At 45.1% G+C, this 27,785-nt stretch overlaps 1 protein-coding gene across 9 annotated transcripts; it reads left to right on the top strand.

The window, feature by feature from the left end:
* Positions 1 to 27,785, top strand: ZNF10 (zinc finger protein 10). Of its 9 annotated transcripts, none has more exons than XM_058656689.1 (6): positions 1 to 420; positions 4,411 to 4,538; positions 13,930 to 13,987; positions 18,640 to 18,766; positions 19,556 to 19,651; positions 25,966 to 27,785. In XM_058656689.1, the coding sequence occupies exons 2-6, from the start codon at positions 4,492 to 4,494 to the stop codon at positions 27,408 to 27,410; spliced, it is 1,773 nt and encodes a 590-aa protein (XP_058512672.1). In that variant the 5' UTR covers positions 1 to 420; positions 4,411 to 4,491; the 3' UTR covers positions 27,411 to 27,785. The 9 variants fall into 9 exon arrangements, with proteins under 9 accessions (XP_058512672.1, XP_058512670.1, XP_058512675.1 ...); XM_058656687.1 differs by having other exon boundaries at positions 4,408 to 4,538; XM_058656690.1 differs by lacking the exon at positions 1 to 420 and adding an exon at positions 1,131 to 1,253 and having other exon boundaries at positions 4,408 to 4,538.

Genomic DNA, 27,785 nt, shown 5'->3' with positions numbered 1-27,785 from the left:
GTGACTATTCACCAGTCTACATCATTAGGACATCCTGGAAGGCAGGAGGGGAACGCGCTGTTACAGGATGAGAGGAAACCGGCCTGAGGGCGTCCACAATAGGTGGGCGAGGTGCTGGAAGGAGACTCAGCAGCGAATCCCGAGAACCCAATGAATTTGGATAGGAATAACCCCCTGGGCACCCCCGAGCTGCTTTCCGGGCGTCCCTGGAGCGTCCCCCGGGCTCCCGCACTACACTTCCCAGGAGGCCCTCGGCAGACGCGCCTTCGGACGCCGCAGCTCCCGCGTGGGGCCGTTGCCGTGGCGGCGACGCGCGTGACGTCAGAGCAGCGCCGGCATTGGGCGTGGGCCTCGGCCGCGAGCGGCTAGCCCCGGCCGGCTGATCGCGAACCGGGATCGCTTCGCCCCCCGAACCTTCTGGTGGGTCCTGCGGGTGTCGGTGCATCGCGGCGAGATCCGCGTCGGTCCTGCGGCCAGGACGGTGGCCCCCGCGGGGGCCCGTGGCATCGGCCGCTGCGCAGTCCACCTTCCGCGGGGATCGAGCGCGGCGTCCGGCCTCGCTTCGCCTTCCCTCTGGCCGCGGCTGTCGGGGCGGTTGGGAGGGCGCCTCGATCCTGAGAGAAGCCCGGGGAGAGGACGCGCGTGGCGGGCTGCTGCCCCGTGACACGGCTTCCCGGCAGGCCGCCGGCCGCGTCGCCAGCGCGGACCTTGGTGGCGGTTGTTGACTGAGGGGCTGAGCGGTTCGCGCCCCGCGAGAGGCGTCCGCCGGCCTGGCCGCGGCCCCTGCTTTCCTAGGGCTTGAGGCGGGAGCTGGGTCCCAGGTGGAGCAGCCGCGGTTTAATGTGCTGTGCTAACGCGTCTAGATTTCTGTTGGATTAATCTGAAAATATTGGCAGGTTGTGTGTGTTTGTGAGAGAGACAGGGTGCATGTGAGAAAGGCAAGGGGTGTGTGAGTGAGAGAAAGGCAGGATGTGTGTGTGTGTGTACGGGAGACAGGTGTGTGTGAGAGATTTATCAAGTGAGGGATTTAGGGGGTGTGTGTGAGAGAGAAAAGGAGACAATGTGTGAGAAAGGCAAGGTATGTGAGTGAGAAAGGGAGGCAGGGTATGTGTGAGAAGAAGGGATTTAGGGGGTGTGTGTGTGTGAATGAGAAAGGCAGGGTGTGTGTGTGAGGCAGAAACCTGACTACTGGAGCTGCCACTGTCAGGACCTCTCGGTGGAGCTGACCTGAACCCTGTATTCCAGTGTGGCATGTGGGTGTTTCAGCTACCAGAACGGATGCCTACATCCAAACCTGTTTTTTTTTTTTTCCTTGCTGTTTCCCTCAGGAACTTTCATGGTACTTGAAAATGTCATTCGTTTGTTCAGAGTTGAGGGAGAAAGTTGTTTCTCTTAAAGGAAAACTACTCCTGAAATGATGATTTTCTTTGGTTTTTATCAAGTAGCAAATTAAGCACCAAAGCTTTGGTGTGTGTGTGTGTTTTTTAAGAACACTGGTTAATATTGCTGTACTGCTTATAGTATTTTACTTTCTGCTGCAGCACTCTAGCATTTGAGTCTTCTGTGACATTAGATTTGTACTTAGTGTGGTAGAGATTCCTTTGTGCTAAATATGTCTCTGACTCAAGACTAACATCCAAAAACATGATTTTTGCCTTTTCCCACGTAATACCTATCTTCTGCCTTGTCTTACACAGCATTTTATCATGAAGTTTGAATATGTAGGTGAATTAGAAGAACTATGTGGTGAATATTTATGAACCTCTCATCTGGACTCTACTGTTGATATTTCAATATGCTTAATTGTAGTATATCTATCTGCATCCATTACTTTTCAAATTGTGAACATTTATACATTTTCCCTAAAAACTTCAGAATGTATAAATATTATCTAAAATTAGGTTTTTCTTTGATGTAAAATTTGTATAAAATGCATGAATTTTAACTATGAATTTGCTAAGTTCTGAGAAATGGACCATTCTTTAAAGAATTATTTATTTTTAGTTGAAAGGCAGATTCAGAGAAAAAAAGAGAGTCAAAGTTCTTCCATCCCCTGGTTTACTCTCCAAATGGCCACATTTAGGTCCAACTGAAGATCCACATGGGAGCAGAGGCTGAAGCTCTTGGACCATCTTCCTCTGCTTTCCCAGGCCATAAGCAGGAAGCCGGATCCGAAGGGGAGCATCTGGTACTTGAACTGATGCCCATATGGGATGCTGCCACCACAGTTGGAGGCTTAGCCTGGTATGCCATGACACTGTCCCCAAGAAGTACACCATTCTTTTTTTTTTTAAAAAAGATTTATTTATTTTTATTGCAAAGTCAGATATACAGAGAGGAAGAGAGACAGAGAGGAAGACCTCCTGTCTGATGATTCTCTCCCCAAGTACCGCAGTGGCCAGAGCTGCACCAATCCGAAGCCAGGAGCCAGGAGCTCCTCTGGGGCTCCTACACAGGTGCAGGGTCCCAAATCTTTGGGCTGTCCTCGACTGCCCTGCCAGGCCACAAACAGGGAGCTGGATGGGAAACAGGGCCTCTGGGATTAGAACCGGCGCCCATATGGGATCCCGGTGCATTCAAGGCGAGGACTTTAGCTGCTAGGCCACTGCGCCAGGCCCAGAAGTACACCATTCTTGGCTTTCTTTCTTTCTTTTTTTTTTTTAGGATTTATTCATTTTATTACAGCCAGATATACACAGAGGAGGAGAGACAGAGAGGAAGATCTTCCGTCCAATGATTCACTCCCCAAGTGAGCCACAACGGGCCCGATGCGCGCCGATCCAAAGCCGGGAACCTTGAACCTCTTCCTCCAGGTCTCCCACGCGGGTGCAGTGTCCCAATGCATTGGGCCGTCCTCAACCGCTCTCCCAGACCACAAGTAGGGAGCTGGATGGGAAGTGGAGCTGCCGGGATTAGAACCGGCGCCCATGTGGGATCCCGGGGCTTTCAAGGCGAGGACTTTAGCCGCTAGGCCACGCTGCCGGGCCCCATTCTTGGTTTTCATAGCTTGAAATATGTCTTGATCATCTCTGCTGGCCCCAGAATTTTAACTTCCTGGCTGCTGGATCCTTTTTATTGATCTTTTTTTTTTTCCCTTTCTTTACAGATGCAAAACTGCTAAACTTAGAATTTAAAGAGATCCCATTTTCTTTGATTAAAAATTATGTGTTCCATGTGTCTAAGAGAAACACGTTCTTGGGCTAGGTCTTGTCCAGTTGTGGGTCCTGACCCTCAGTACGGGTTGAAACAGATTCCTTGGAAAGCAGAGAAGTTAATTTTGTGGGTGTTAGGTAGATGTTGACAGTTGCCATATATCCCAGTGAATATGAAGTAGCAAGTACCAGATTAGCTTCATTCTAGGATGGAGAGATCGGTCCTAATTCCAAAATGGTTTGTTTTCTTACAAGGAAGACAAATAGTTACTGATAGTGTCAGGAAAATGTTCAAGTGCTGGAACAGAGGGCCTGGCCTATCTATCGCGCCAGGCCCTATCTACTAGGTTTAGCATAAGTTGAGACTCAGGGAGAAAGAGACAGCCCTGCCAATACCTGGATTTTAGTCCTCTGAGGCCCATGTTGTACTTGGGAATTCCAGAGCTATCATGCAGTAAATGTGTGTTGATGACAAAAATAGAAAACCAGTAAGTCTCTCCATACCCAAAGTTCACCAAAGTAAAGATGGTCTCTCTTTGTGTTTTCTGACTTCACCTCAGTAGAATAACAGAATGATGACAAAGTAATCCCTCATGAGTGGGACAATGCACATTCTAAATGTGACTTCTCATTCACAATGTTGAGTTACTGTTTATCTCCTTTATGTTTTCCATTTGAAGGCTTAAATAATGGGAGAAAAATCCCCTCTTTGCCAGGTAAAGGTCATGATGTGGGTTGACTTTTGTTGTGTTTTCCGATGCCCTGAATTAGGGCTTGTGTCTTTGCATTTCCGTGAGAAAGGAAGGAGACAGTCACTCTCATTTGCTACTTGGATATTTTTTTTTCTTCCTAGTTTTCTTTGAGACCTAGAGAGGGAAATGGGGGTGGTTGGGGAGAAGGTGGGGCATCTCCCATCCACTGCTACATTCCCAGTCAGTAACTGAGAACTCAACTTTAGTCTCCCCCATGGGTGGTTGGAACCCAGTTATTTAAGCTATCACCTGCAGCCACCCAGGGTACACATTGACAGGAATTTGGGAGCATAGCTGGGACTTGAGCCAGGCTGCCTGGTGTGGGATGAAGGGGTTGCAGTGGTCTCAAGCACTAGGCCAAGCGCCTGTACCCCAAGTGCCTTTGCTCTTGTGTCTCACAGATTGGTCCTTGCCTTTCTTCAATGTGCCTTGGCCCCCTGGGACGATTATTGGGTTTGATAGCATCAGAAATGCCTTTTCTTGTTCTTTTGTTTCCTACACAGCAGCAACCCAAATAGGAAGATGGACTCTGAGCTCTGCGTTGTGACCCAGGAAAGGGTACTGTTCCCTAAAGGTCAAAGTTGATTATGTCACTGTGGCCAACACAGGAAGAAAGAACGCTGGATGTCTTTAGGTAGAGATCTGAAATACTTTCCTATATAGAGTTACATTTTTCTGTTACCATTAAGTGAACAGAGGTTACCTGGAAGGTGATCCTGTCTCAGCATCCTGACATCTGGGGGCCCAATGTCACTGTGCTCCTGCCTTCTGTTGCCTGTTGTCCTCCTGGCTCTCATACCTTGTTCTCCCTGTACCTTTGAAGGTTCCCTCAGTCTTTACATGAGACATGCTTTCCTACATATGCAGTGCTTATCCATACAACTGTCAACCAGATTTTGCTCTCTTCCTCTCCTTGCTAGAGGTTCTCCACAGCCTTAGCTTATCCTTGTCAGCTGCTTTTGCTAACACACCATTACATGACCCTGTCCTTCATCACTGTCCTCAAGTAACACCAACTCCAAGGCTTTTCTCTTCTGACATACAGCCTGGCTTCCTGTTCTGGGTTAGGGTTAGGCTTAGTGCCTGCTGTTGACATTGTACCTGTCCTAACTTCCAGGAGGTAGAAAGGAATGAAGTGTACTCTTCTCTCAGCCTGATCTCTGCATCGGAGCTTTTGACTCATTCCTCCTCTTCCCTCCTCCTCTCTCCTTGAGCACCGGCTTTTCTTGTCTGTTACTTCCTTCCTAAGCTTACAAACAGGTGAAGAGCTCCAGCTTAACCCTCCCACCCACCTCTTCTAGCTCTGTCCTTTCTGTCCTCCTTTTTCTACCTCCCATCTTTGTAAACTTACCATATCTAAACTTACCTTATGTAAACTTACCTTATCTAACCAATCCAACACATTTCAGCCCTTAATTGATTAGCTTTATTTTGATAATGCCCAGCTCTTTTATAACCCTCCACTGTCTGGTGATTCTTTCCCTGTTGTCTTTGTTGGCTTCTGTTTTTTTTTTTTTTTGTTTTTTTTTTTTCTGTTTGCTTCCTAAATTAGGCTGAATGAAACCTTTGCAAGCTATTTTTGTTTCAAGTCATAAAATGGAAATGTCATTGGAATGGACGTTAAACATGAGTCTAAACTGGAGATCATACTCTTTTTTTTAATAAGTTTGAATTAAAAAAATATTGATGATCACAAGTTTTCTGCCTCTAGACAGCCTGTTTTATTTCTGGTTATGCCATTTGCTCAAGTGTCTCATCATATTGACTTGTAACTGGTTTGTGACTCCACATATTTGTTCTGATTCTTTCTTTTGGAACAACTCAGAATAAATACCACAGTTTCACAGAACCTACAAATGTGTGGAAAGCCATTTTCTTGCTTCCTTCAAGTTTCTGTGTGCAAGCTAAACATCTCTGTCTACATTAGCTTTTACTCACTTTGAAAAGTAGGCTCTGTCAGAGAGAGCTCTGTCTGAATGGCCACTGCTCTTTTGTTAGTCTGTAAGTAGTACATAGCATTTGGACTCATTCAGTGTCTAATGCAAGAATTAATGAATGAACCATACGGGATCATCGCATCACTTTTTGCTCACTGTGGCATCCTGACTCTTATCTGAAAATTCCATACAATTACATCTAGAGCATCAACTTCTGTTTGTTAATTCCCTCATTAGCATGTTTGCTGCCTTTGCTATTTGTTTAAATTTGTAACTAATTATTTCTGGGGACAGGATTAAAAAATATGGCATCTTTGACAAGAACCAACCATTTTCCTGGTGTGGTTATCTCTCTCCCTGGAATGAAAGGCCTGTGCCCCTGTAGGACTCCTATATCAGCTGCCTGTTTACACTAATACTGTACTCCTGTTTTGTCTGTGTTGCTTCTTGTTTTCCTGAAAGAGTAAACTAAACTTTCCTGGAGAAATTAGGGAATAATAGAAAACAGGATGATGCTGGTCTTGCAGAATGGTTATAGAGTTTTACCAAAAGACACAAAAGGGAAGAATATTATTTGAATAGGAATGGCTTACATACAAAAGCTGAGGCAAGTCAAGTCGATGGACAAAATGTGATGAGCATACCTGGTTCAGTAGCTTGGTGGCGAAAATCTTGCTTTTGTATGTTCCAGGATCCCATATGGGCGCCAGTTCATATCCCAGCTGTTTCACTTACCTTCCAGCTCCCTGCTTATGACCTGTGAAAGTAGTAGAGGATGGCCCAAGGTCTTGGGACCCTGTACCAGGTGAGAAACCTAGAAGAAGCTCCAGGCTCCTGATTTCACATAAGCTCAGTTGTGACCATTGGGGCCATTTGAGGAGCGAACCAGTGGATGGAATATTTTTCTCTCTGTCTCTCTCTGTATGTTAAGAGGACACTAAAACTGAGCTGCTGGGTCACTGTGGTGTCATTAAAAAAAAAAAAACCAACAAAAAAGTTTAGGCGTGTGTGTGTGTGTGTGTGTGTGTGTGTGTTTAATGATTTATTTATTTTTGGGCGTGTCATGATGACTTGATAGCTAAATCCTTACCTTGAAAGCTCTGGGTTCTTACATGAGTGCTGATTTATGTTCCAGCTGCCCCACTTCTCTTTGGTTTTTTTTTTGTTTGTTTTTTGTTTTTTTTTGTTTTTTAAGATTTTATTTTATTTTTATTACAAAGTCAGATATACTGAGAGGAGGAGAGGTAGAGAGGAAGTGGAGCTGCCGGGATTAGAACCAGCGGCCATATGGGATCAAGGCAAGGACCTTAGCCACTAGGCCACGCTGCCGAGCCCTCTTTGTTTTTTTTTTTAAGATTTTTTTTTTTAATTGGAAAGGCAGATATATAGAGAGGAGAGACAGAGAGGAAGATCTTCCGTCCATGGTTCACTCCCCAGGTGGCCACAATGGCTGGAGCTGAGCCAATCCGAAGCCAGGAGTCTCCTCCTGGTCTCCCTCGCGGGTGCAGGGTCCCAAAGTCTTGGGCTGTCCTTGACTGCTTTCCTAGGCCACAGGCAGGGAGCTGGATGGGAAGCGGGGCCGCTGGGATTAGAACCGGCGCCCTATGGGATCCTGGCGCGTTCAAGGCGAGGACCTTAACTGCTACGCTATCGTGCCAGGCCCCTGCCCCACTTCTCATTCAGTTCCTTGCTTATGGCCTGGAAAGAGGATGACCCAGAGCCTTGGGACCCTGCACCCATGTGGGAGACCTGGAAAAACTCCTGGTTCCTGGCTTATGGACTGGCTCTATTCCGGTCAGTACCACTATTTGGGGAGTGAATGAACAGGTTGAAGCTCTCTGTCTCCTTTCTGTGAATCTACTTTTCCAATAAAATAATTTTTGAAGTGTTTTTTAAAGACACCAGAAGCAGATTCTGGTTCTCCCATATGAGTGCAGAGTCCCAAGAACTTGAGCCACCATCCTGTACTTTCCCAGGCCACAAGCAGGGAGCCAGACAGTAAGTGGAACACTGAGACATGAACCACTGCCCATATGGGATGCCAGCACTTGAAGGTGGAGGATTATCCAGTTAAGCTATTGCACTGGCCCTGTTGTGTGTCAATAATGATAACTCATCTGATTGTCATAGTAACTCCATGAGATAGAAACTGCTCTAGCCCCACTCATTGTACAGTTGAGAGTAGGGGACTGAGAGCAGCTACATAGTAAGTGATGGAGCAAGGATTCAACTTAGACAGCCTGACAATAGAGTCTATTCTCTTAAAAAAATTTTTTTTTTTACTTAAAGTTACATTGAGAGGGAGAAGCAAAGAAAGACACCTTCCAACTGCTAGTTCACTCCCCAGATGGCTGCAGTGGCCCCGGCTAGACTGTTCAGAAGCTGGGAGCCAGCAGCTTCTTCCAGGTCTTCCACGTGGGTGTAATGGTCCAGAGCCCTGAGCTGTTCTCTGCTGCTTTCCCAGACCATCAGCAGGGAGCAGGATGGGTAATGGAGCAGCTGGGACCATAAGCAGTTCCCATATGGGATGCCAGTGCCACAAGGAGAAGATGAATCCATTTGGCCATTGCACTGTCCAGGATATAGACTCTACCACATTTGGCAACAGGCATTGAGGTTAGCATAACATGTTACATGTGTGTTTTTGTTGATGCAGGTATAAACAGACATACTGTACCATCGGTTGTATCAAGGAATAGCATATACCATTGTATATTGTATATGATATTTGATTATAAATAATTTACTGATTTTGATTATTATTTTGCAGTATAGTCCTGCTTATAAAAATTTGACTGTAAGCGTACCATGTCATGTTTTCCATGCTCTTGACTGCATCTCGAGGCCACATAGGTTGGTTAGCCTGTGTCACGTAAGTCTGTGTACGTACACAGCAGTTGTTGCACAGTGAGGTGTAGCTGTCCTGCATTGATGGACTTGGTGCACAGAGCCGAAAATAACACGCGTGGACTCTGACTGATGGTCAAAAGCCGAAGTTTATTAGTGGCATCAGACTTTATAGACTGAGGGTCGTGTGCAATAAGGGAGGAGGTATTGAGCTTATCAACAAAACCCATCAGCTCTTTCTATACTCTTGTTTGGAACTCTTTTGTCTTGTCTGTCCCACCAAGTGTTCCCATTCACATGCTGTCCACTCAGCTGTTCTCATATAAAGGATATCCGATCAATTGTAATCCTGTGCTCCCTGACCTTTTAGGGTCACAATGTACTACAATGAGGAAATCCTGTAACTGTTTTCTCTCTGATCTGCCCCGTCAGTTAAGTGACACTAGCATTTTAGTCAGGGGACAGTTCATTGAAGTCATTGAAGTCTTAGAGTAAGAAGGACATAAAAATGAAAAAAAAAATCTGAAAATTTTCAAATTAAACTAAACCTACACACCAAGACATTCAAGGAACTATGAGCACAAGAAACATGAAGAAGGGCCCGGCGGCATGGCCTAGCGGTTTAAGTCCTTGCCTTGAAAGCCCCAGGATCCCATATGGGCGCCGGTTTTAATCCCGGCTCCTCCACTTCCCATCCAGCTCCCTGCTTGTGGCCTGGGAAAGCAGTCGAGGATGGCCCAATGCATTGGGACCCTGCACCCACGTGGGAGACCTGGAAGAGGTTCCAGGTTCCCGGCTTTGGATCGGCGCGCACCGGCCCGTTGTGGCTCACCTGGGGAGTGAATCATTGGACGGAAGATCTTCCTCTCTGTCTCTCCTCCTCTGTGTATATCTGGCTGTAATAAAATGAATAAATCTTTAAAAAAAAAAGAAACATGAAGAAACTACACCAAGGAAGATTGTCCACAAATTACTCCAAAATAGAAGAATATTGAAAGCAGCCAGAGGGAAAATGCGTGATCTAGAGAAAGGACATGCTGTCAGGTACATTCACAGAGGCCTGCAAGGGAGACACCTTGGCAGAGAAGTCTTGAGCAATAAGGACAAGATGACCTCCACATGAGAAAATATTTGAAAGCTATATATAATAGTGATTAAAATCTACAGTATATAAACAATTTGTTCAACTTAACAGAAAAATTATAATTTAAAAACAGGCAAAGTATGTGAAAAAGCATTTCCTCAAAGAGGATATATAGTTGACCAGTAAATCTGTGAAAATAGTCAGTGGTCATGAGCCATTATGGAGAGACAGATCAGAACCACATCTACTATGATGACTAAGTTTAAACTGGAATAATGTGTTAGCAAGGATGTGAGACATCAGCAGTCCCTCACACATTGCTGCTATTTATGTGAAGTTGATACAGTCACAATCAAAAACAGTTTTTAGTTGTTCATTGAAAAACTAACCCAGGAGCTGGGGCTGAGGTGGAGCAGGTAAAGCCAGCACTTGCACTGCTAGCATCTCATACGGGGACCAGTTTGAGTCCCAGTTGCCCTACTTCTGATCCAACTCCCTGCCATGTGCCCCAGCAGCAGAGGATGGCTCAAGTGCTTGGGCCCCTGCATTCATATGGCATACGTGCAAGAAGCTTCTGGCTTTGGACCCCCTCAGCTTTGGCTGTTGCAGGCATTTAGAGAATAAACCAGTGGATGGAAGAGCTCTCTCTCTGCCTTTCGAATAAATAAATCAAGCCTGGTGTGGTAGCCTAGTGGTTATAGACCTCTTCTTGCATGTGCCAGGATCCCATGGGGGTCCCAGTTCTAATCCTGACAGCCCCACTTTCCTTCCACTTCCCTGCTTGTAGCCTGGGAAAGCAGGAGAGGACGGCCCAAAGCCTTGGGACCCCGCACCTGCATGGAAGACCCGGAAGAAGCTTCTGGGTTCGGATTGGCTTAGCTCCAGCCGTTGCAGCCACTTGGGAAGTGAACCAGCACATGAAAGATCTTTCTGTATCTCCTCCTGTATATCTGATAATAAATAAGTCTTAAAAATTTTTTTTTTAGATAACCCTAACCCCAGCCATATGACCTAGCTAGTTTACTCCCGTTAAAACATGAAAGAGTCTTGCAAACTGTGTGGTAAGAAAAGTAAGCTAGGAACAACTGCTGCATAATTTCACTTTTGTGAAATACCTAAAGCAGACAGTTACAGACAGAAAATAGAGAAATGGTTAATTGGGGTAGGACTAAAGATGAATGGGGAATTTTCGTGAATGGTTAAAGAAATGCTGTTTGAGATGTTGGATGGTTTTAGAATCAGTAATTGCACAACATGGTGAGTGTAGCTAACACCACTCAACTTAGAAATGAGTAGAATGGAAGATTTTTTTAAAGATGTATCTACTTTTATTGCAAAGTCAGATATACAGAGAGGAGAGACAGAGAGGAAGATCCTCCAACTGATGGTTCACTGCCCAAGCGGCTGCAACGGCTGGAGCTGAGCAAATCCAAAGCCAGGAGCCAGGAGCTTCCTTTTGGTCTCCCACGCGGGTGTAGGGTCCCAATGCATTGGGCCGTCCTCGACTGCTTTCCTAGGCCACAAGCAGGGAGCTGGATGGGAAACAGGGCCTCTGGGACCAGAGCCGGCACCCATATGGGATCCTGGCGCGTTTAAGGCGAGGACCCTAACCGCCAAGCCAGGATGGAAGATTTTTTTTTTAAAAGATTTATTCATTTTATTACAGCCAGATATACACAGAGGAGGAGAGACAGAGAGGAAGATCTTCCGTCCGATGATTCACTCCCCAAGTGAGCCACAATGGCTGGTGTGCGCCGATCTGGTGCCAGGAACCTGGAACCTCTTTCAGGTCTCCCACACGGGTGCAGTGTCCCAATGCATTGGGCCGTCCTCAACTGCTTTCCCAGGCCACAAGCAGGGAGCTGGATGGGAAGTGGAGGAGCCGGGATTAAAACCGGCGCCCATATGGAATCCCGAGGCTTTCAAGGCAAGGACTTTAACCGCTAGGCCACGCTGCCGGGCCCCAGGATGAAAGATTTTTAAGAAATACTTTAATGCAATGTAAAAGCTGGAGATTGGACATGTAGCCTAAGAGCCTGCATCCCAGTGAAGTACCTCTCCAGATCCAGATTCATATTCCAGTGTCCTGCTCAAGTAGATCCTGAAGGCCAGTGGTACTGGCCCCACCTCGCTGTTGGCATCCAGGGAGTGAACAGCAAAATGGATGCTCTCCTGTCTCGGCTTCTCAAGTAAATATTTATAAGACCAACTACATGGGCTGGCATTGTGGTGCCACAGGTTAAGCTGCCACTGCTGATAAAGGTGGCATCCTGCTTTACTTCCAGTCCAACTGCTTCGTGGACTTAAGGAAGCAGGCTTGGGCCCTGCCACCCGAATAGGAGACTAGAATGGAGTTCCTGGTTCCTGGCTGCTGCCTGTCCCAGTTCTGGCTATTGGCAGCCACTTGGGGAGTGAACCAATGGATGGAAGATTTCTTTCTGTCCCTCCTTGTTCTCATCCCCACTGCCTTCCAAATAAATGATAAAGCCTCTATGTAATATACCTGAAACTACTGAATTACACATAATATGTGGGTGAATTGTGTGATGTGAGTTAAAACTGAATAAAGCTGCCTAAAAATGACCAAAGATGGAATTGTAACTGCTTATGAAGGAATGTACTATTTTTTTTAAGATTTATTATTATTATTATTATTATTATTATTGGAAAGCCGGATATACAGAGAGGAGGAGAGACAGAGAGGAAGATCTTCCGTCCGATGATTCACTCCCCAGGTGAGCCGCAGCAGGCCGGTGCGCGCCGATCCGATGCCGGGTCCCAGAACCTCTTCCGGGTCTCCAACGCGGGTGCAGGGTCCCAAAGCTTTGGGCCGTTCTCGACTGCTCTCCTAGGCCACAAGCAGGGAGCTGGATGGGAAGTGGAGCTGCCGGGATTAGAACCGGCGCCCATATGGGATCCCGGCAGGTTGAAGGACTTTAGCCGCTAGGCCACGCTGCCGGGCCCAGGAAGGAATGTACTATTGTAACAGTATGGGGAAAAGCATTCTGGGGAGGGGTTGGGAATTGGGAGGAGGGGAATTCCAGACTATACAGAATTGTACCATAAAATTAAAAATTTAAAGTAAAAATTACAAAACAATAAATCTTTTCAAAAAGAAAAAAATTACCAAAGACACACTAAAGACATTGTGACACACTCTAAAGCTGAAAGAATTGCCAAAAGACTGCCGTTCTGGATGAGAGGAAATGGAAGCAGACAGAGACCTGCATGTACCTGAAGCAAAGGCGAGTGCTGCATTGGTAGCTGCAGAGGGAAATGCGTGGTAGTTTACGCTTTTTTTTTTTTTTTTTTTTACACTTGGCTGTATTTGCTCTGTATTACTGTGTAACAAATTACCATAAATTAAACTCCAATGAGCACTCCCTTACTAGCTCCCAGTTCTGTGGGTTGGAAGTCACCATGACGTGGCTGGGTCCTGGCTCAGGGAGCCTGAGGCTACAGTCAGGATGCTTGCTGAACTAATTATGCCAGGAGCCTGAGGCTTGGCTACTTTAAGGTCAGACCTGGAGTCTCCTGGAAGCCCAAGGCCAGCTGTACTGAGGTCAGAATCCAGTCCTGGCTGCTTGCAGGCTGCCAGGCAGGTGCTGCTCTTAACATCTTGGCTACTTTAAGGTCAGACCTGGAGTCTCCTGGAAGCCCAAGGCCAGCTGTACTGAGGTCAGAATCCAGTCCTGGCTGCTTGCAGGCTGCCAGGCAGGTGCTGCTCTTAACATCTGCTCTTAGCTGCTGGAGACTGCCTTGTCCTGCCACACCTTCCATCTTCCCACTAGTGACACCTCACGCTGACCATGTTTGACTGTGTTTCAGATTCCTTGATTTCCCTTCTGTGATGGGATGGAGAAAGTGCTTTTCTTGTACTTAATGTAAGAGCATAATATAATAACAGGCTTGTTTATTTCTTCAAAAAGGGGCAGGTGAGGGTATATTTGTAGTGATAGGAATATGGTTGATAAATTCCAAGTGGAGTTTAACCTGGAATTCTACAGACTAAGGGGATAAAGGCCCACATTCTACCCTCTTAGTATTGTGGGTTTATTTATAGAATGGCTGGTGTTCTCTGGATGGCAGTTCAGAGCATTCCCCCACTCCCCCAGCATCACTTACTGCCTCATGCTTGTTTCTTTTTCCCACTCAAGAAAGTGCCTGCAAGGACAAGAAGACATGGAAGCTGAATGGCCAACTGACCGGCCCCAGGTAAGCTGTGTTGCTCTTTTTGTTTTCCAACTGGGAATTGCTTTTTGCTAACAACCTCAAAAATGTTATCTCTGATCCTGTGTTTGCAGGGAATAGGACCATTTTGTTTCCTTTATTTTTAAAAATTTTAAAACCTTTTCATATATATTGTTTACATAATTGAGAGGGATGCTCACACATGTGGGCCAGATTTTGGTAGGTAGGGTCGGATATGCAGCAAGTTAGGAGGGACATTTGTTTCATATGTCCTCCTGTGTCCACAGGGGAGGAGGGGGAGAGGGCCATTCCTCACTCTCAAACTACATCAACACCCAGGGTTAAGGAATGGTCATTTGATGCTGCTTAAGAGATCCCAGTGTGGGGAAGAGTGTTCTGAGGATGTTATTTGAGTGTTTTAATAGCCATGAGATGTTATCAGTTTTATTGCTCCAGGTTTGAGAAAATCTTTCCAAAGTTCACCTCAGTACATCCACAGATCCAGGAATATGCTGCAAAGCTTGGTCAGGAGAATTGTGCAGCCTTGTCTGACGAGGCAGTCGATGTCCTCTGCTGGCCTAGATGAGCTGGCTGTCATGTTCCCAGTATGCATCTGGGCATGCTGTCCACCAGACAGGCTTTAGCAACTGAAGAGGCCCAGTCCTTACACGTGCACTCTAAGGTTGGACCACACATCCTGTGATTCTCCCTGTGGCCTGCGTCTGAGTCCAGTAGTCTAGTTGGGGAGCCCCCCAAGAAACCTCACCTGGACTGACCTCAGATTGACTCTTGTATCTACCAGCTAGATGGAAGATTATGTCTAGAATCTGTCTAGAGACAGAGAAGTCTCCCTCTCTGTTTCTCCTTTTCTCTAAATTTGCCTTTCAAATCCAGTTTGGCAGTCTGTGGCTTTTAGAGTGTTTACACTGTTTAAGGTTACTATTGGCATTTTCAAACTTAAGGGTATTATTTGATTCCATGTTTTTTTATATATCCTTATCTGCCATTATCTGTTACTGCCTTCAATTATTTGAATATTTATTGTTAATTATCATTTGTAGTTTGGCTTTTTAGTTAAATGTGTTTCCATTTTTAATGATTGTAGGAATTACAATATGCATAGCTAATCATCTATATTCTGTTTACTATTTTGAGTAAATTTGAGATGCCTTAAAATATTCCTTTATCTTTATCTGTTTATTAAAGTTGTATGTACATATATTGCAAAGCCCTTCTAGGAAATGTTGCAGTTTTCACTTTCAATTTCTATTTGTATCTTTGAAGATTTTAAGAGAAGAAAATTATTATTTTATCCAGATACTTACTGTTTCTGTTGTTTGCCCTCATTCCTGAAATTTTGGGTCTCTCTCTGGAATAATTTCCTTACTGCCTGAAGAAATTCCTTTAGCATATTTTGAAAATATATTTCAGATCCATTTTTTATAAGCTTTACAAAATTTTTACTTATGTATTTTCATTATATTTGAAAGATGTGCACAAAGACTGAAGAAAAGAATAACCCATCTGTGTGTTCAGGCCCCAGATGCCTGCAGCAGCCAGTGCTGAGCCAGGTCAAAGCTAAGACTGGAACTCAGTTGAATGTGCAGGGATCCAAGTGCTTGAATCCTCATCTGCCATTTCATAGAGTAGCTGCACTCATGTGGAGGGGCCTAGACCCACAAGGTACTCTGTTACTGGGTGCAACAGACCCAGGCAGCACCCTACCAACTGTGCCAAACACCTGCCCCAGCACATCTTTGAGAGTAGTTGATCTTGGGACACATAATGTTGGCTTCACTTCACTTGAGAATGTCTTTATTTTATGACATTTGCAAAGAATATTCTCACTGGGTACAGGAATTCTGGCTTGACAGTTCTTTTCAGCATTTAACACAAACATTCTTCACTGTCTTCTAACCCCTTGTGGTTTTGAAACAAACTCCTCAGCCACTCAAATAGATTTTTATGAACATAATTAACACTTTAAAGTACTTACTTGAGGAGCTCATGCTGTGGCAGAGTAAAACCTCTGTTCAAGGCACTGGCATCCCATATGGATAATGGTTCAAATCCCAGCTGTTCCATTTCCAGTTCAGCTCCCTGCTAATGTGCCTGGGAACGCAGCAGAAGTTAACCCAAGTGCTTGAAACACTACACTCATTCTGACTCCTGGCTTTGGACTGGCCCAGCTCTGGCCATTGTGACCATTGAGTGTGAACCAGCTAAAGGAAGATTTATGTTTTTCCCTCTCTCTCTGTAACTTGTAAATAGTACACACACACACACACACACACACACACACACACACACATATTTTAAAACTTAAAATTTGAGAGATCGTTAGTATTTGAGAGAGTTCTCATCCACCTGTTATCCTTCCAAATGTTGGTATTGACTGGGAGCTGGGAACCCACTGAGCCATCACTGCTGCCCTCCAGGGTGTACCATAGCTGGAAGCTGGGTCTGTGAGCCAGAGCCATGGAGCCATGGGCACCTTCCTGGGCATCTTAACCCATAGGCCAAACACTTGCCTGAGGTTTTTTTTTTTTTTTTCAGTATAGCTAATAAAGGCATTGCATCTACTTTATTTATTTTTTCATTTTTTAAAAAAGATTTATTTTTTTATTGCAAAGTTAAATATACAGAGAGGAGGGACAGGGAGGAAGATCTTCCATCCGATGATTCACACCCCAAGTGACCACAAAGACCAGTGCTGTGCCAATTCGAAGCCAGGAGCCAAGAACTTCCTTTGGGTCTGCCACGTGGGTACATGGTCCCAAGACCCTGGGCTGTCCTCGACTGCTTTCCCAGGCCACAAGCGGGGAGCTGGCTGGGGAGTGGAGCAGCCGGGATTAGAACCAGCACCCATATGGGATGCCGGCACGTTTAAGGCGAGGACTTTAGCTGTTAGGCCTCTACGCTAGGCCCTACTTTATTTCTTTGTCCAAACTTTAACAGCTACTTTGATATAATCACCTAGCTTTTCCACTTTTTTCCTACCTATTAGTGCACAAAGAAAATGTTTTAGCTATTTTAGGTTATAAAACATGGCTGGAGTGGCAAGTGTTCAGCATGAAGAGACTCTTCTTTTGCTTTCTAGAGTTCTTAATTCACATATTTAAAACATGGGTTACTTTTACAATCTGAGTATCTCTTGTATAGCAGTTCGAAACAAACCTTAGATCAAAATGCTCATGATGGTTTCTTAATTTAAAATTCCCATGGGGCTGTTTTTTTTTTTGGAAGAGCAGTATTGCCTTTAGGGCTTAACAAGATCCCTCGCAACACATACTGCTGGAATGACTTCTGGCCTGTACCCTTGCTTTGCTGCAGTGCCATTAGCCTAAAGTCTCTTGTGTTCGTTTGCTCATTTAGGAAGGATAGAGGTTTGTGTGCCTCATGGTCTAGAGACTGGCGTCTGTAGCACATGAGGTAAGAGCCTTCCTAGGGGGTGTTCAGGTTGTACTTGGTACCAGCACGGGTCTCTGAGCCTCCTTCCCACCTTGGTGAAAGATTCTGGGCCATCACTGTCTCTGTAGAGAGTTGGCTGATGGTGTCAACCCCTTTCCCATGGCCTTGCCATGATTTCAGGTTGGTAGATGTGGGAGGGTCGGGGGAAGAATCAAATACTTGCACAATGAAAATAATCACAGTTCGGGCCTGGTGGCGTGGCCTAGCGGCTAAAGTCCTCGCCTTGAGCACACCGGGATCCGATGTGGGCGCCGGTTCTAATCTCGGCAGCTCCACTTCCCATCCAGCTCCCTGCTTGTGGCCTGGGAAAGCAATCGAGGACGGCCCAAAGCTTTGGGACTCTGCACCTGTGTGGGAGACCTGGAGGAGGTTCCTGGTTGCTGGTTTCGAATCGGCGCAGCACCGGCCATTGTGGTCTCTTGGGGAGTGAATCATCGGACGGAAGATCTTCCTCTCTGTCTCTCCTCCTCTCTGTGTATCTGACTTTGTAATAAAAATAAATAAATCTTTAAAAAAATAATCACAGTTAAATGTGAGCTGTTCACACATACACACACACAAGAGCTTACCGGTTGCATCGTAACATGGCAGTGGTCCTCACAAGGGAATGCATAACTAGTGGCCTACCTTGTGTTCTTCCTCTTTTGTTTTTCCTTTTTTAGGATTTACATATTTTTATTTGAAAGGTAGATTTTTACAGAGAGAGAAGGTGAGGCACAGAAAGATCTTCTAACTGCTGGTTCACTCCCCAAGTGGCTGCTACAGCCACAACTGAGCCAATCTGAACCCAGGAGCTTCTTCCAGTTCTGCCACATGGGTGCAGGGTCCTAAGCACTTGTGCCTTTCTCTGCTGCTCTCCAGGTCCACAAGTGGGGAGCTGGATCTGTGGGATGCCAGCACTTGCAGGTGGAGAATTAGTCTGTTGAGTCACACACTTATTCCTGCTGCTTCTTTTGCTTCTTTTTTAAAATTTATTTGAAAGGTAGAACTACACAGAAAAGTAGAGAGAAAGGTCTTCCATCCACTGATTAACTCCCTGGATATGAGCAGAGAGCTGAGTTGGAAGTGAAACAGCTAGAACTTGAACTGGCTACTCATGTGGAATGTCAGCTTTGCAGGTTATGGCTTAATGGGCTGTGCCACGGAACTCAGGGAAGAAAGCCAGGGTACACGGCTGAATCCAAACAACTTACCTGATGTTGCAGATACTGGTGACCTTCAAGGATGTGCTTGTGCGCTTCACCAAGGAGGAGTGGAAGTTGCTGGACACTGTGCAGCAGCTCATGTACAGGGACGTCATGTTGGAGAACTACGAGAACCTGCTTTCCTTGGGTAAGACTCTAATCTCTGTTTTTGTTTCTTGGTATTTACAAAGACTTATTTGTTTGAAAGGCAGAGTGATAGAAGGAGAGACAGAGGAAAGAGATCTCCCTCTGCCAGCTCACTTCCCGGATGACCAAGACCTGGGCTAGGCTGAAGCCAGGAGCCTGGAACTCCATCCAGCTCTCCTGCATAGTGACAGTGACCAAGTCCTTAGGTCATCCTCCACTGCTTTCCCAGGAACACTAGTGGGGAGCTGGATGGGAAGTGGAGCAGCTGGAACTTCACCCACAGTACTCAAGGCTTTGGGCTGTCCTCCACTGCCTTCCCAGGAACACTAGCAGGGAGCTGGACTGGAAGTGGAATAGCTGGAACTTCACCCACAGTACTCAAGGCTTTGGGCCATCCTCGACTGCTTTCCCAGGCCACAAGCAGGGAGCTGGATGGGAAGTGGAGCTGCTGGGAACAAGAACTGGATGGGATGCTGGCAGTTGCAGGTAGAGGGTTAGGTAGAGGCACCACACCAGCCCTGATCTCTGGCTTTGAAGGAACATATCATGAAGATGGGCTTGGGCTTCTGAGGCTTAATATGTTTGAGGCATAGAACGGTATTTTTCTACTACTTATATGGAAAATTTATTTAATTTTTAAGGTGTGTTTGTTTTTCTTCCTCTACACCCTTACTTTTTTGATATCTCAGTCCCTAGCACTCAGACAGGGTTGGGTAGACAGTGGGATGCTTTGTGTGCACCCCTGCTTTCTCCAGCTCTCACCTAAACCTTTGTTGTTCACTGGGCACAGGCCTCCTGCTTCCTAAGCCAGATGTGATCCTAAGGCTGGAGAAGGGAGAAGAGCCGTGGCTGGTGGGCAGAGGCTTTCACGGCAGGACGTGCTCAGGTAAGAACTAGACCATGACCAACGAGGGCCTGGGACCTCTGCACATAGTGACCCAAATTTTCCTCACAGGTGCTTGCTTCTGGGGAGGAGACTGACTTTTTTTGCCTTCTGTGTCCACGTTGCTCCTCTCCTTTCTGCAGTCCTGCATTGGTTTGTTATCAGAGACCAGGGGTCTCACTTTTTCATTAAAATTCCCTTCCTTGATATGCTTTGTTTTAGCCCTGCGGTCATCATTGCCATCTCTGGCGTCCCAGCTAAGTCCCACTGCTTGTCTTTGCTCCTCTTCTTTTCATGTAGACTCTTCCCTTCTCTGTGTAAGCTTGTGGGACTCCTGGCCCTCTGCAGAGGGTACACAAGCTGCACGCTGGCTTAGCTGCCTCTGCAGAAGGAACCTTCTCAAAAATGCCAGGCTTTATTCAATTCATTCCTGGTTCATTTTAATGTTAGTACCTACAGGATGCAAGTTATGATGTTTACAAACATAGTTTCTTTTTTAAAGATTCATTTATTTTAATTGGAAAGGCAGATGTACAGAGAGGAGGAGAGACAGAGAGGAAGATCCTCTGTCCATGGTTCACTCCCCAAGCGGCCGCAATGGCTGGAGCTGAGCCAACCCAAAGCCAGGAGCCAGGAGCTTTTTCCAGGTCTCCCACATGGGGGGGTCCCAAAGCTTTGGGCCGTCCTCAATTGCTTTCCCAGGCCACAAGCGGGGAGCTGGATGGGAAGCGGGACCGCTGGGATTAGAACTGGCGCCTGTATGGGATCCTGGTGCATTCAAGGCGAGGACTTTGGCCGCTACATTATTGCACCGGGGCCCACAAAAATAGTTTCTTCACCCTACTTTGCTGTGTATATGAGGAAATATATACAGGGAAAATTGACCTTCTAGGGTTAAAAAAAAATGGAAAGTTTTCTTTCAACATCCTACTTCCTTATTCTGTAATATTATCTCTGACCTTTCTAAAGCTCAATAAATAAATAAATAAATAAATAAAGCTACTATTTTCCTTCTTCTTCCTATCCTTCTCTTTTAAAAGATTTATTTATTTTTACTGCAAAATCAGATGTACAGAGAGAGGAGGAGAGACAGAGAGGAAAATCTTCCATCCACTGGTTCACTCTCTGAGTGGCCACAATGGCCAGAGCTGAGCCGATCAGGAGCCAGGAGCCTCCTCCAGGGCTCCCACTTGGGTACAGGGTCCCAAGGCATTGGGCCGTCCTCAACTGCTTTCCCAGGCCACAAGCAGGGAGCCACAACCACTGCCCGCATGGGATCCCAGCATTTGCAAGGCAAGGACTTTAGCTGCTAGGCTACCATGTCAGGCCCTTTTTCTTCTTTTTCTTTTAATATTTATTTATTTAAAAGTCAGTTACACAGGGCCCGGCGGTGTGGCCTAGCGGCTAAAGTCCTCGCCTTGAAAGCCCCGGGATCCCATATGGGCGCCGGTTCTAATCCCGGCAGCTCCACTTCCCATCCAGCTCCCTGCTTGTGGCCTGGGAAAGCAGTTGAGGGCGACCCAATGCACTGGGACACTGCACCCGCGTGGGAGACCCGGAAGAGGTTCCAGGTTCCTGGCTTCGGATCGGCGCGCACCGGCCCGTTGTGGCTCACTTGGGGAGTGAATCATCGGACGGAAGATCTTCCTATCTGTCTGTTCTCCTCTGTGTATATCTGGCTGTAATAAAATGAATAAATCTTTAAAAAAAAAGTCAGTTACACAGAGAGAGGGAGACAGATCTTTTATCCATTGTTTCATTCTCCAAGTGGATCAACATTCGGGCATGTACCAGTCCAAAGCCAGAATCCAGGACTTTCATTGGTCTCCCACACAGGCACTGGGGCATCCTCCACTGGTGTTCTAGGAACATTACCATGGAGCTGGAGTGGAGTGGAGTCAAAGCTCTAACATGGAACACTAGCTTAACTCACCGAATCACAGTGCTGGCCCTGACATCTTCCTTCATAGCTATCTTGGATGTTGCTATCTCAATCAGTGCAAACAACCTTTTTCTTAGTAGAATGGGCAAGATACACACCATTGATTCAGTCAGTGGGCTGTGTCTCCAATAGCTAATGCACACATAGGTCAGGCATTTCCCTAAATCTTGAACTCTGAGTGTAATCTAAGTCAAATCTACTACTTTCTTTAAGATTTATTTTTTTTATTTGAAAGGTAGAGTTAACAGAGAGAAAATGAGAAACAGAGAGATCCCACTGGTTCAGTCAGAACTGGCCACAGTGGCCAGAGTTTGGCTGGTCTAAAGCTGGGAGCCAGCCAGTGGTCCAATTGCTTAGGCCATCTTCCCAGGCACATTTTCTGGGAACTGGATTGGAAGTGGAGCAGCTGGGATTCGAACCACTCCATACATAGGATGTGGCACTTCAAACAAAGGATCAACCCATTTCCATGATAGTAGCCATTGTCCAAGTCTTAGTTGTCCTCTGAGGTAAACCTCAGTTGTTTCTCTGAAAACTTCCGTAACCCCTCATGTGTGAGTAAGATCCTTTCTCTTTATGAATTTCCACTTACTGAACTCTTCATTTAGAAATATCATAAACTGGGCCCAGCGCAACAGCCTAGTGGCTAAGTCCTTGCCTCACATGTGCCAGTATCCCATATGTTTGCATGTTCATATCCTGGCTACACCACTTCCCATCCAGCTTCCTGCTTGTGGCCTAGGAAAACAGTCAAAGAAGCGCAAAGCCTTGGGTCCCTGCACCCGTGTGGGAGACTGAGAAGAAGCCCTTAACTCCCAGCTTTGGATCAGCTCAGCTGCGACCATTTTGGCTACTTGGGGGAGAGAACCAGCAGATGGAGGATCTTTCTGTATTTCTTCCTCTTTAAATCTGATGTTCCAATAAAAAGATAAATAAATCTTAAAAATTATATCATAAACTGTGTTCTAATAATTATCTTGTTGGATGGTTGTGAGAAATTCCTTTCTCAAGGGTTGGCGCTGTGGCACAGTGAGTTAAGTTGCCACCTGAAGCACCAGCATCCATATAGGTGGCAGTTTATGTCCCAGCTGTTCCACTTCAGATGCAGCTCCCTGCTTATGATCTGGGAAACCAGTGGAGGATGGCCCAAGCGCTTGTGCCCATGCACCCACATGGGAGACGTGGACGAAGAGCCTGTCTTTTGGTTTGTTTTGGAACATCTCTGGCTGCTGCAGTCATTTGGAGAGTGAACCAGTGGATGGAAGGTTTCTCTCTGTCTTTGCCTTTCCCTCTTTCTGTAACTCTGCCTCTCAAATATATAAAAAATGAAAAATGTTTAAAAAAAATAGGATCTCACTTAAGATGCCAACATCCTATAATCAGAGTGCCTTGGTTCAAGTCTCAACTTCATGTAGGATTCCAGCTTCCTGCTAGTGTGCAGTCTGGGGAAGGAACCAATAACGATGTGGCTGGGTTCCTTCGATTTTTTTGGAGACCTTAATTGAGTTCCTAGCTCTGGCTTCAGCCTGGCCCAATCCTGGCTGTTCTGTGCATTTAGGCCAGATAGGAAATCTCTGTCTCTGGACTTCGAATTGAAAATAAGAAAGAAAGAAATCAGTAAGTAGAAGCCAGGAACCTGCAAAGGTGTGAATTAAAATGAGAACTGAGGGGATATATGCACTGACTGTCCTTTCTGCCTGTCGACGCCACTTCTCTTCTGCTGTCACCTCTAAATCTGCATCTCCTCAGGAACCAGGAGCTGTACAGGCTCTTCCCTTGAGGTCTCAGCTTTGAAAAGGGAGCATCTGAGGAGCCATCCTGAGAATGAGGAATGTTCACAGGTGCTGCTGTTGGGAGATCCACACAACCAGAGACTGGGGCTTGTAGCCTGGTCACCAACAGGGAGGCTGATGCAGCCAGAAGTGCAAGGACACACAGCGGACAGAGGAGTTGTGGAACCAGAGAGCCCCATCAGAAGATTTTCAAAGACAGGGCAGCTGTCCAACTGTGAAAAAGATGTTTGTGGGCCTAGTGTGATGGCTGAATGGCAAAATGCTCACCAAGTGCTGGGATCCCGTATGGGCACTGATTCCTGTCCCCAGCGGCTCCATTTCCCATCCAGCTCCCTGCTAGTGGCCTGGAGCAGCAGTCGAGGACGGCCCAGGGTCTTGGGACTCTGCCCCTGTGTGGGAGACTGGAAGAAGCTCCTTGCTTCAGATTAGTTCAGCTCTGGCTGTTGCAGCTGTTTGGAGAGCGAACCAGCAGATGTAGGGTCTCTCTTTCTGTCTCCTTCTTTACATATCTGCCTTTCCAAAAAAAGTAAATCTTAAAAAGAAAGAGATCTTTGTTGTTGGTATTAAAGAAGAGCATCACCTCAGGTTATTTTTTTTTTAGCAGAATAGGAATTCTGGAGTGACTGAGATAGTGACTGATTGAGGCAGTGGCAGTAAGAGGGGCTTTGTTTTTGTGATCTTTGATGACCATGGCTCAGTGGAGAAGATTGTCATCAGATACCACCCTGTTGATTTTTTTTTTTTTTTTTTTTTTTTTTTTGGCTCACAGTGTAGTTTTTTTTTTTTTTTTTTTTTAATTACATTGCATTATGTGACACAGTTTCATAGGCTCGGGGATTTCCCCATCGTCTCCCCGTGCCCTCCCCCCATAGAGAATTCCTCCACCTTGTTGCAGTATTGTAGTTCAAATTCAGTCAAGATTCTTACATTGCAAGCATATACCAAGCAGAGTCCAGCATCTCATTGTCCAGATAAATTCATCGGTTTCTTGGGGAGATCATCTCTGGTATGAAGGTAGAGCTGGCAGAATATCATCCCGATCAATTAAAAGCCCCAACATAACATCAACAACAATTTACAACATTATGAAATTAATTGACATGGTATTGAGTAACCAATATGTCAAACAATGCAAGTTCTTAACCACATCCTGTGACTACTTCATTGACATTACAATTTTAGTTTATATACAACCAGCTTCTATAAACCTTTAAATGGCAATAGGGTACTATTCAGCTGTCTTGTGTTTATTTTCATTTTAGTATTTAGGAGTTTATAGTGTTGAAGTATAATTTTGCTGAACTTGGCAGTTTTTAGGGTAGTCTAAACTGGCTTATAACTCTAACAAGGCATATGTCAACAGTTTAGGTGCAGAACAGTTTTAGGCTGGCCCAGCCCTGAGTGTTGTTGCCATTTTGGGCAAGTGAACTAGTGGACAGAAGGTTTGTGTTTCCTTCTCTCTAACTCTGCCTTTCAACTCTATCAGTCAATCTGAAAATAAGAAGGTTGAACTGATTCTGGAAGTGGCTTGGTGACAATGACAACTTCTGATGTGGAAGGAGCCTCTGTGCTTGTGGCTTTGGCAGCAGCCATGGGGGTAATGGATGTGGCAAAAGTGGGGACGGTCACCATGATGGTGAAAGTTACAGTAATTCTGGCCATTAGAACAGGCGGACATCAGATTTTGTACCCATAAAAGGAGGAAGCTTTGGAAGCAGAAATTCTGACACTTTGAAGATAGCAGCCAGTATTTTGCCAAACCATGAAATCAAGATGGTTATGGTAGTTCGAGCAGTAGCTGTGTCAGTGACAGCTTTTAATGGCTGCCAGAAAATAATAGAAGAGAAGTGGCAGGGAAGATAGAAGTTGTAACAGATTTGTGAACTCAGTTAAGTCCAGTGGTGGTATAATACTCATACGTATAGCAAAAAAAATCTTAAGTTCTGAATTTGTGATTAATATATAACAACTTATTTTAGTTTCTATTTTGTTGAAAGCATGTCAACAAAACCTTTAATGTAGTTTTATGTTTTCTGCATCATGCTGTTGATGGCTAAATGTAATAATGTTATCATGGCACTGACTAAAGGTGTCTTTTGATAAAAAAAATTATGATTAAGGCGGGATTATATGAAGAAGTCACAGGACCCAACCTGGAACTGGGCCTATTTAACAAGTCAGTAGTTTCATAGGACCACTATAACAAAATGCTTGTCAGGCATTCCTAATCAAAAATCTGAAATGCTGCTGAATCCAGAAATTTTTGATGTTGTGTCTTAATGTTTGGGTGAGAAGGTGAGAATGCCATCCTTTCTTTGTAACTCTCCTTACTGGTCCTCCCACCATCTTCATCATCCCATCTGTCACACTCAGTCCTATGGCTTCTCTGAACTTCTTGTTCCTTTGTGTGCTTCCCAACTCACTGCATTTGTGTTTCCTCATCTGTCTTTGCTTTTGTCCTTCACTTTTGAGGTTATAAAGTCTTATTTGAAAATAAGCCTATGAGTGTCTTAGTTCTTAGGCTCCATCTGTCCATTTTCACATTAATATTTACTTATATAAAGTTTATCTTTTGTTTTTAGATTGTGCTACTGGAGTTGAAATTAAATCAGTTTCCAGTAAGAGCATTTCTAAAGATGAACAGTCCTATGACATTAAAATGAAAGAAACAGCAAGGAATGATCTGTGGTATTTGTCATTAGAAGAAGTCTGTACACCTGAAGACCAAGTGGACAGGTATCAGCAAAAGCAAGAGAGACATTTGAGGCAGGTGGTATTCACCCAGAAGAAATTACTTACTCAGGAGAGAGTCTCTGGAAGTGGTAAATATGGAGGAAACTGTCTCCTTCCTGCTCAGCTCGTACTGAGGGAATATTTCCATAGACATGATTCGCATTCTAAAAGTTTACAACATGATTTACTTTGTAATGATTATCAGAAAAGCTGTGCAGGTAACAGTAATAAACGTGATCAAAACTTCAGTCAAAACTTTCACCTTATTCAATATGCAAGAACTCACACAGAAGACAAAGCCTGCAAGTGTCCTGGTCAGGATAATTCTCTTAGTCATGATTCATCTCTTGTGATATCAAAGGTCATACACAGAGAAAAACCATATGAATGTAACGAATGTGGAAAGTTCTTCAGTTGGCGCTCTAATCTGACCAGGCACCAGCTCATTCATACTGGACAGAAACCCTATGAATGTAAAGAATGTGGGAAATCTTTCAGCCGTAGCTCTCACCTCATTGGACATCAGAAGACTCATACTGGTGAAGAACCCTATGAATGTAAAGAATGCGGAAAATCCTTTAGCTGGCTCTCTCACCTCATTACCCACCAAAGAACTCATACAGGAGATAAACTGTACACATGTAACCAGTGTGGGAAATCTTTTGTTCATAGCTCTCGACTTATTAGACATCAGAGAACTCATACTGGAGAGAAACCCTATGAATGTTCTGAATGTGGCAAATCTTTCAGACAAAGCACACATCTCATTCTTCATCAGAGAACTCATGTGAGAGTGAGGCCCTATGAGTGTAATGAATGCGGAAAATCTTACAGCCAGAGGTCTCACCTTGTTGTGCATTATAGAATTCACACTGGACTAAAACCGTTTGAGTGTAAAGACTGTGGGAAATGTTTTAGTCGAAGCTCTCACCTTTTCTCACATCAGAGAACCCACACTGGAGAGAAACCTTATGAATGTCATGATTGTGGGAAAGCCTTCAGCCAGAGTTCTGCCCTTATTGTTCATCAGAGAATTCATACTGGAGAAAAACCGTATGAATGTCATCAGTGTGGGAAAGCCTTCATCCGGAAGAATGACCTCATTAAGCATCAGAGAATTCATGTTGGAGAAGAGACCTATAAATGTAGTCAGTGTGGCATTATCTTCAGCGAGAATTCTCCATTTATAGTACATGAAATATCTCATACTGGAGAGCAGTTCTTAAAGTGCAATCAGTGTGGGGCAGTGCTTGTTAACAGCGCTCACCTTACTAAACATCAGACAAACCATTAACGAAGACCCTAATATCACAAATAAAGAAAACTCAGAGGAATGATGTTTTTGTGTTACAGATATTCTGGAGAGAAGCTGTACAAATACGATCTGTGTGGAAATGCTTGTTGTTACTGTAGTGCACACTGGAGAATTTGTCTTGGGGTGGGGAGCTGCACAAACATTTCAGAAACACTTCAGATTTTCTATTTTCATGAATATCTCCTAAAGTAATTGGGGTGGGAATGTTCTTAACTAAACTTTTAAGTGCTAAACCTGAGAAGGAATCATTAAGTGGATGTTGAACAAATGTAACCCAGCTTCAATACAATGAGTAAATGTGTTACTGAAAGGAACATGTTGCTTAGAATTAATAAATTGGTGCCCATTACTGCA

This window comes from Ochotona princeps, chromosome 29 (assembly GCF_030435755.1).
Source record: "Ochotona princeps isolate mOchPri1 chromosome 29, mOchPri1.hap1, whole genome shotgun sequence".
Lineage (NCBI taxonomy): Eukaryota > Metazoa > Chordata > Mammalia > Lagomorpha > Ochotonidae > Ochotona > Ochotona princeps.
The sequence above is the reverse complement of the archived record's forward strand: the minus strand, read 5'-3'. Positions and strand labels throughout refer to the sequence as shown.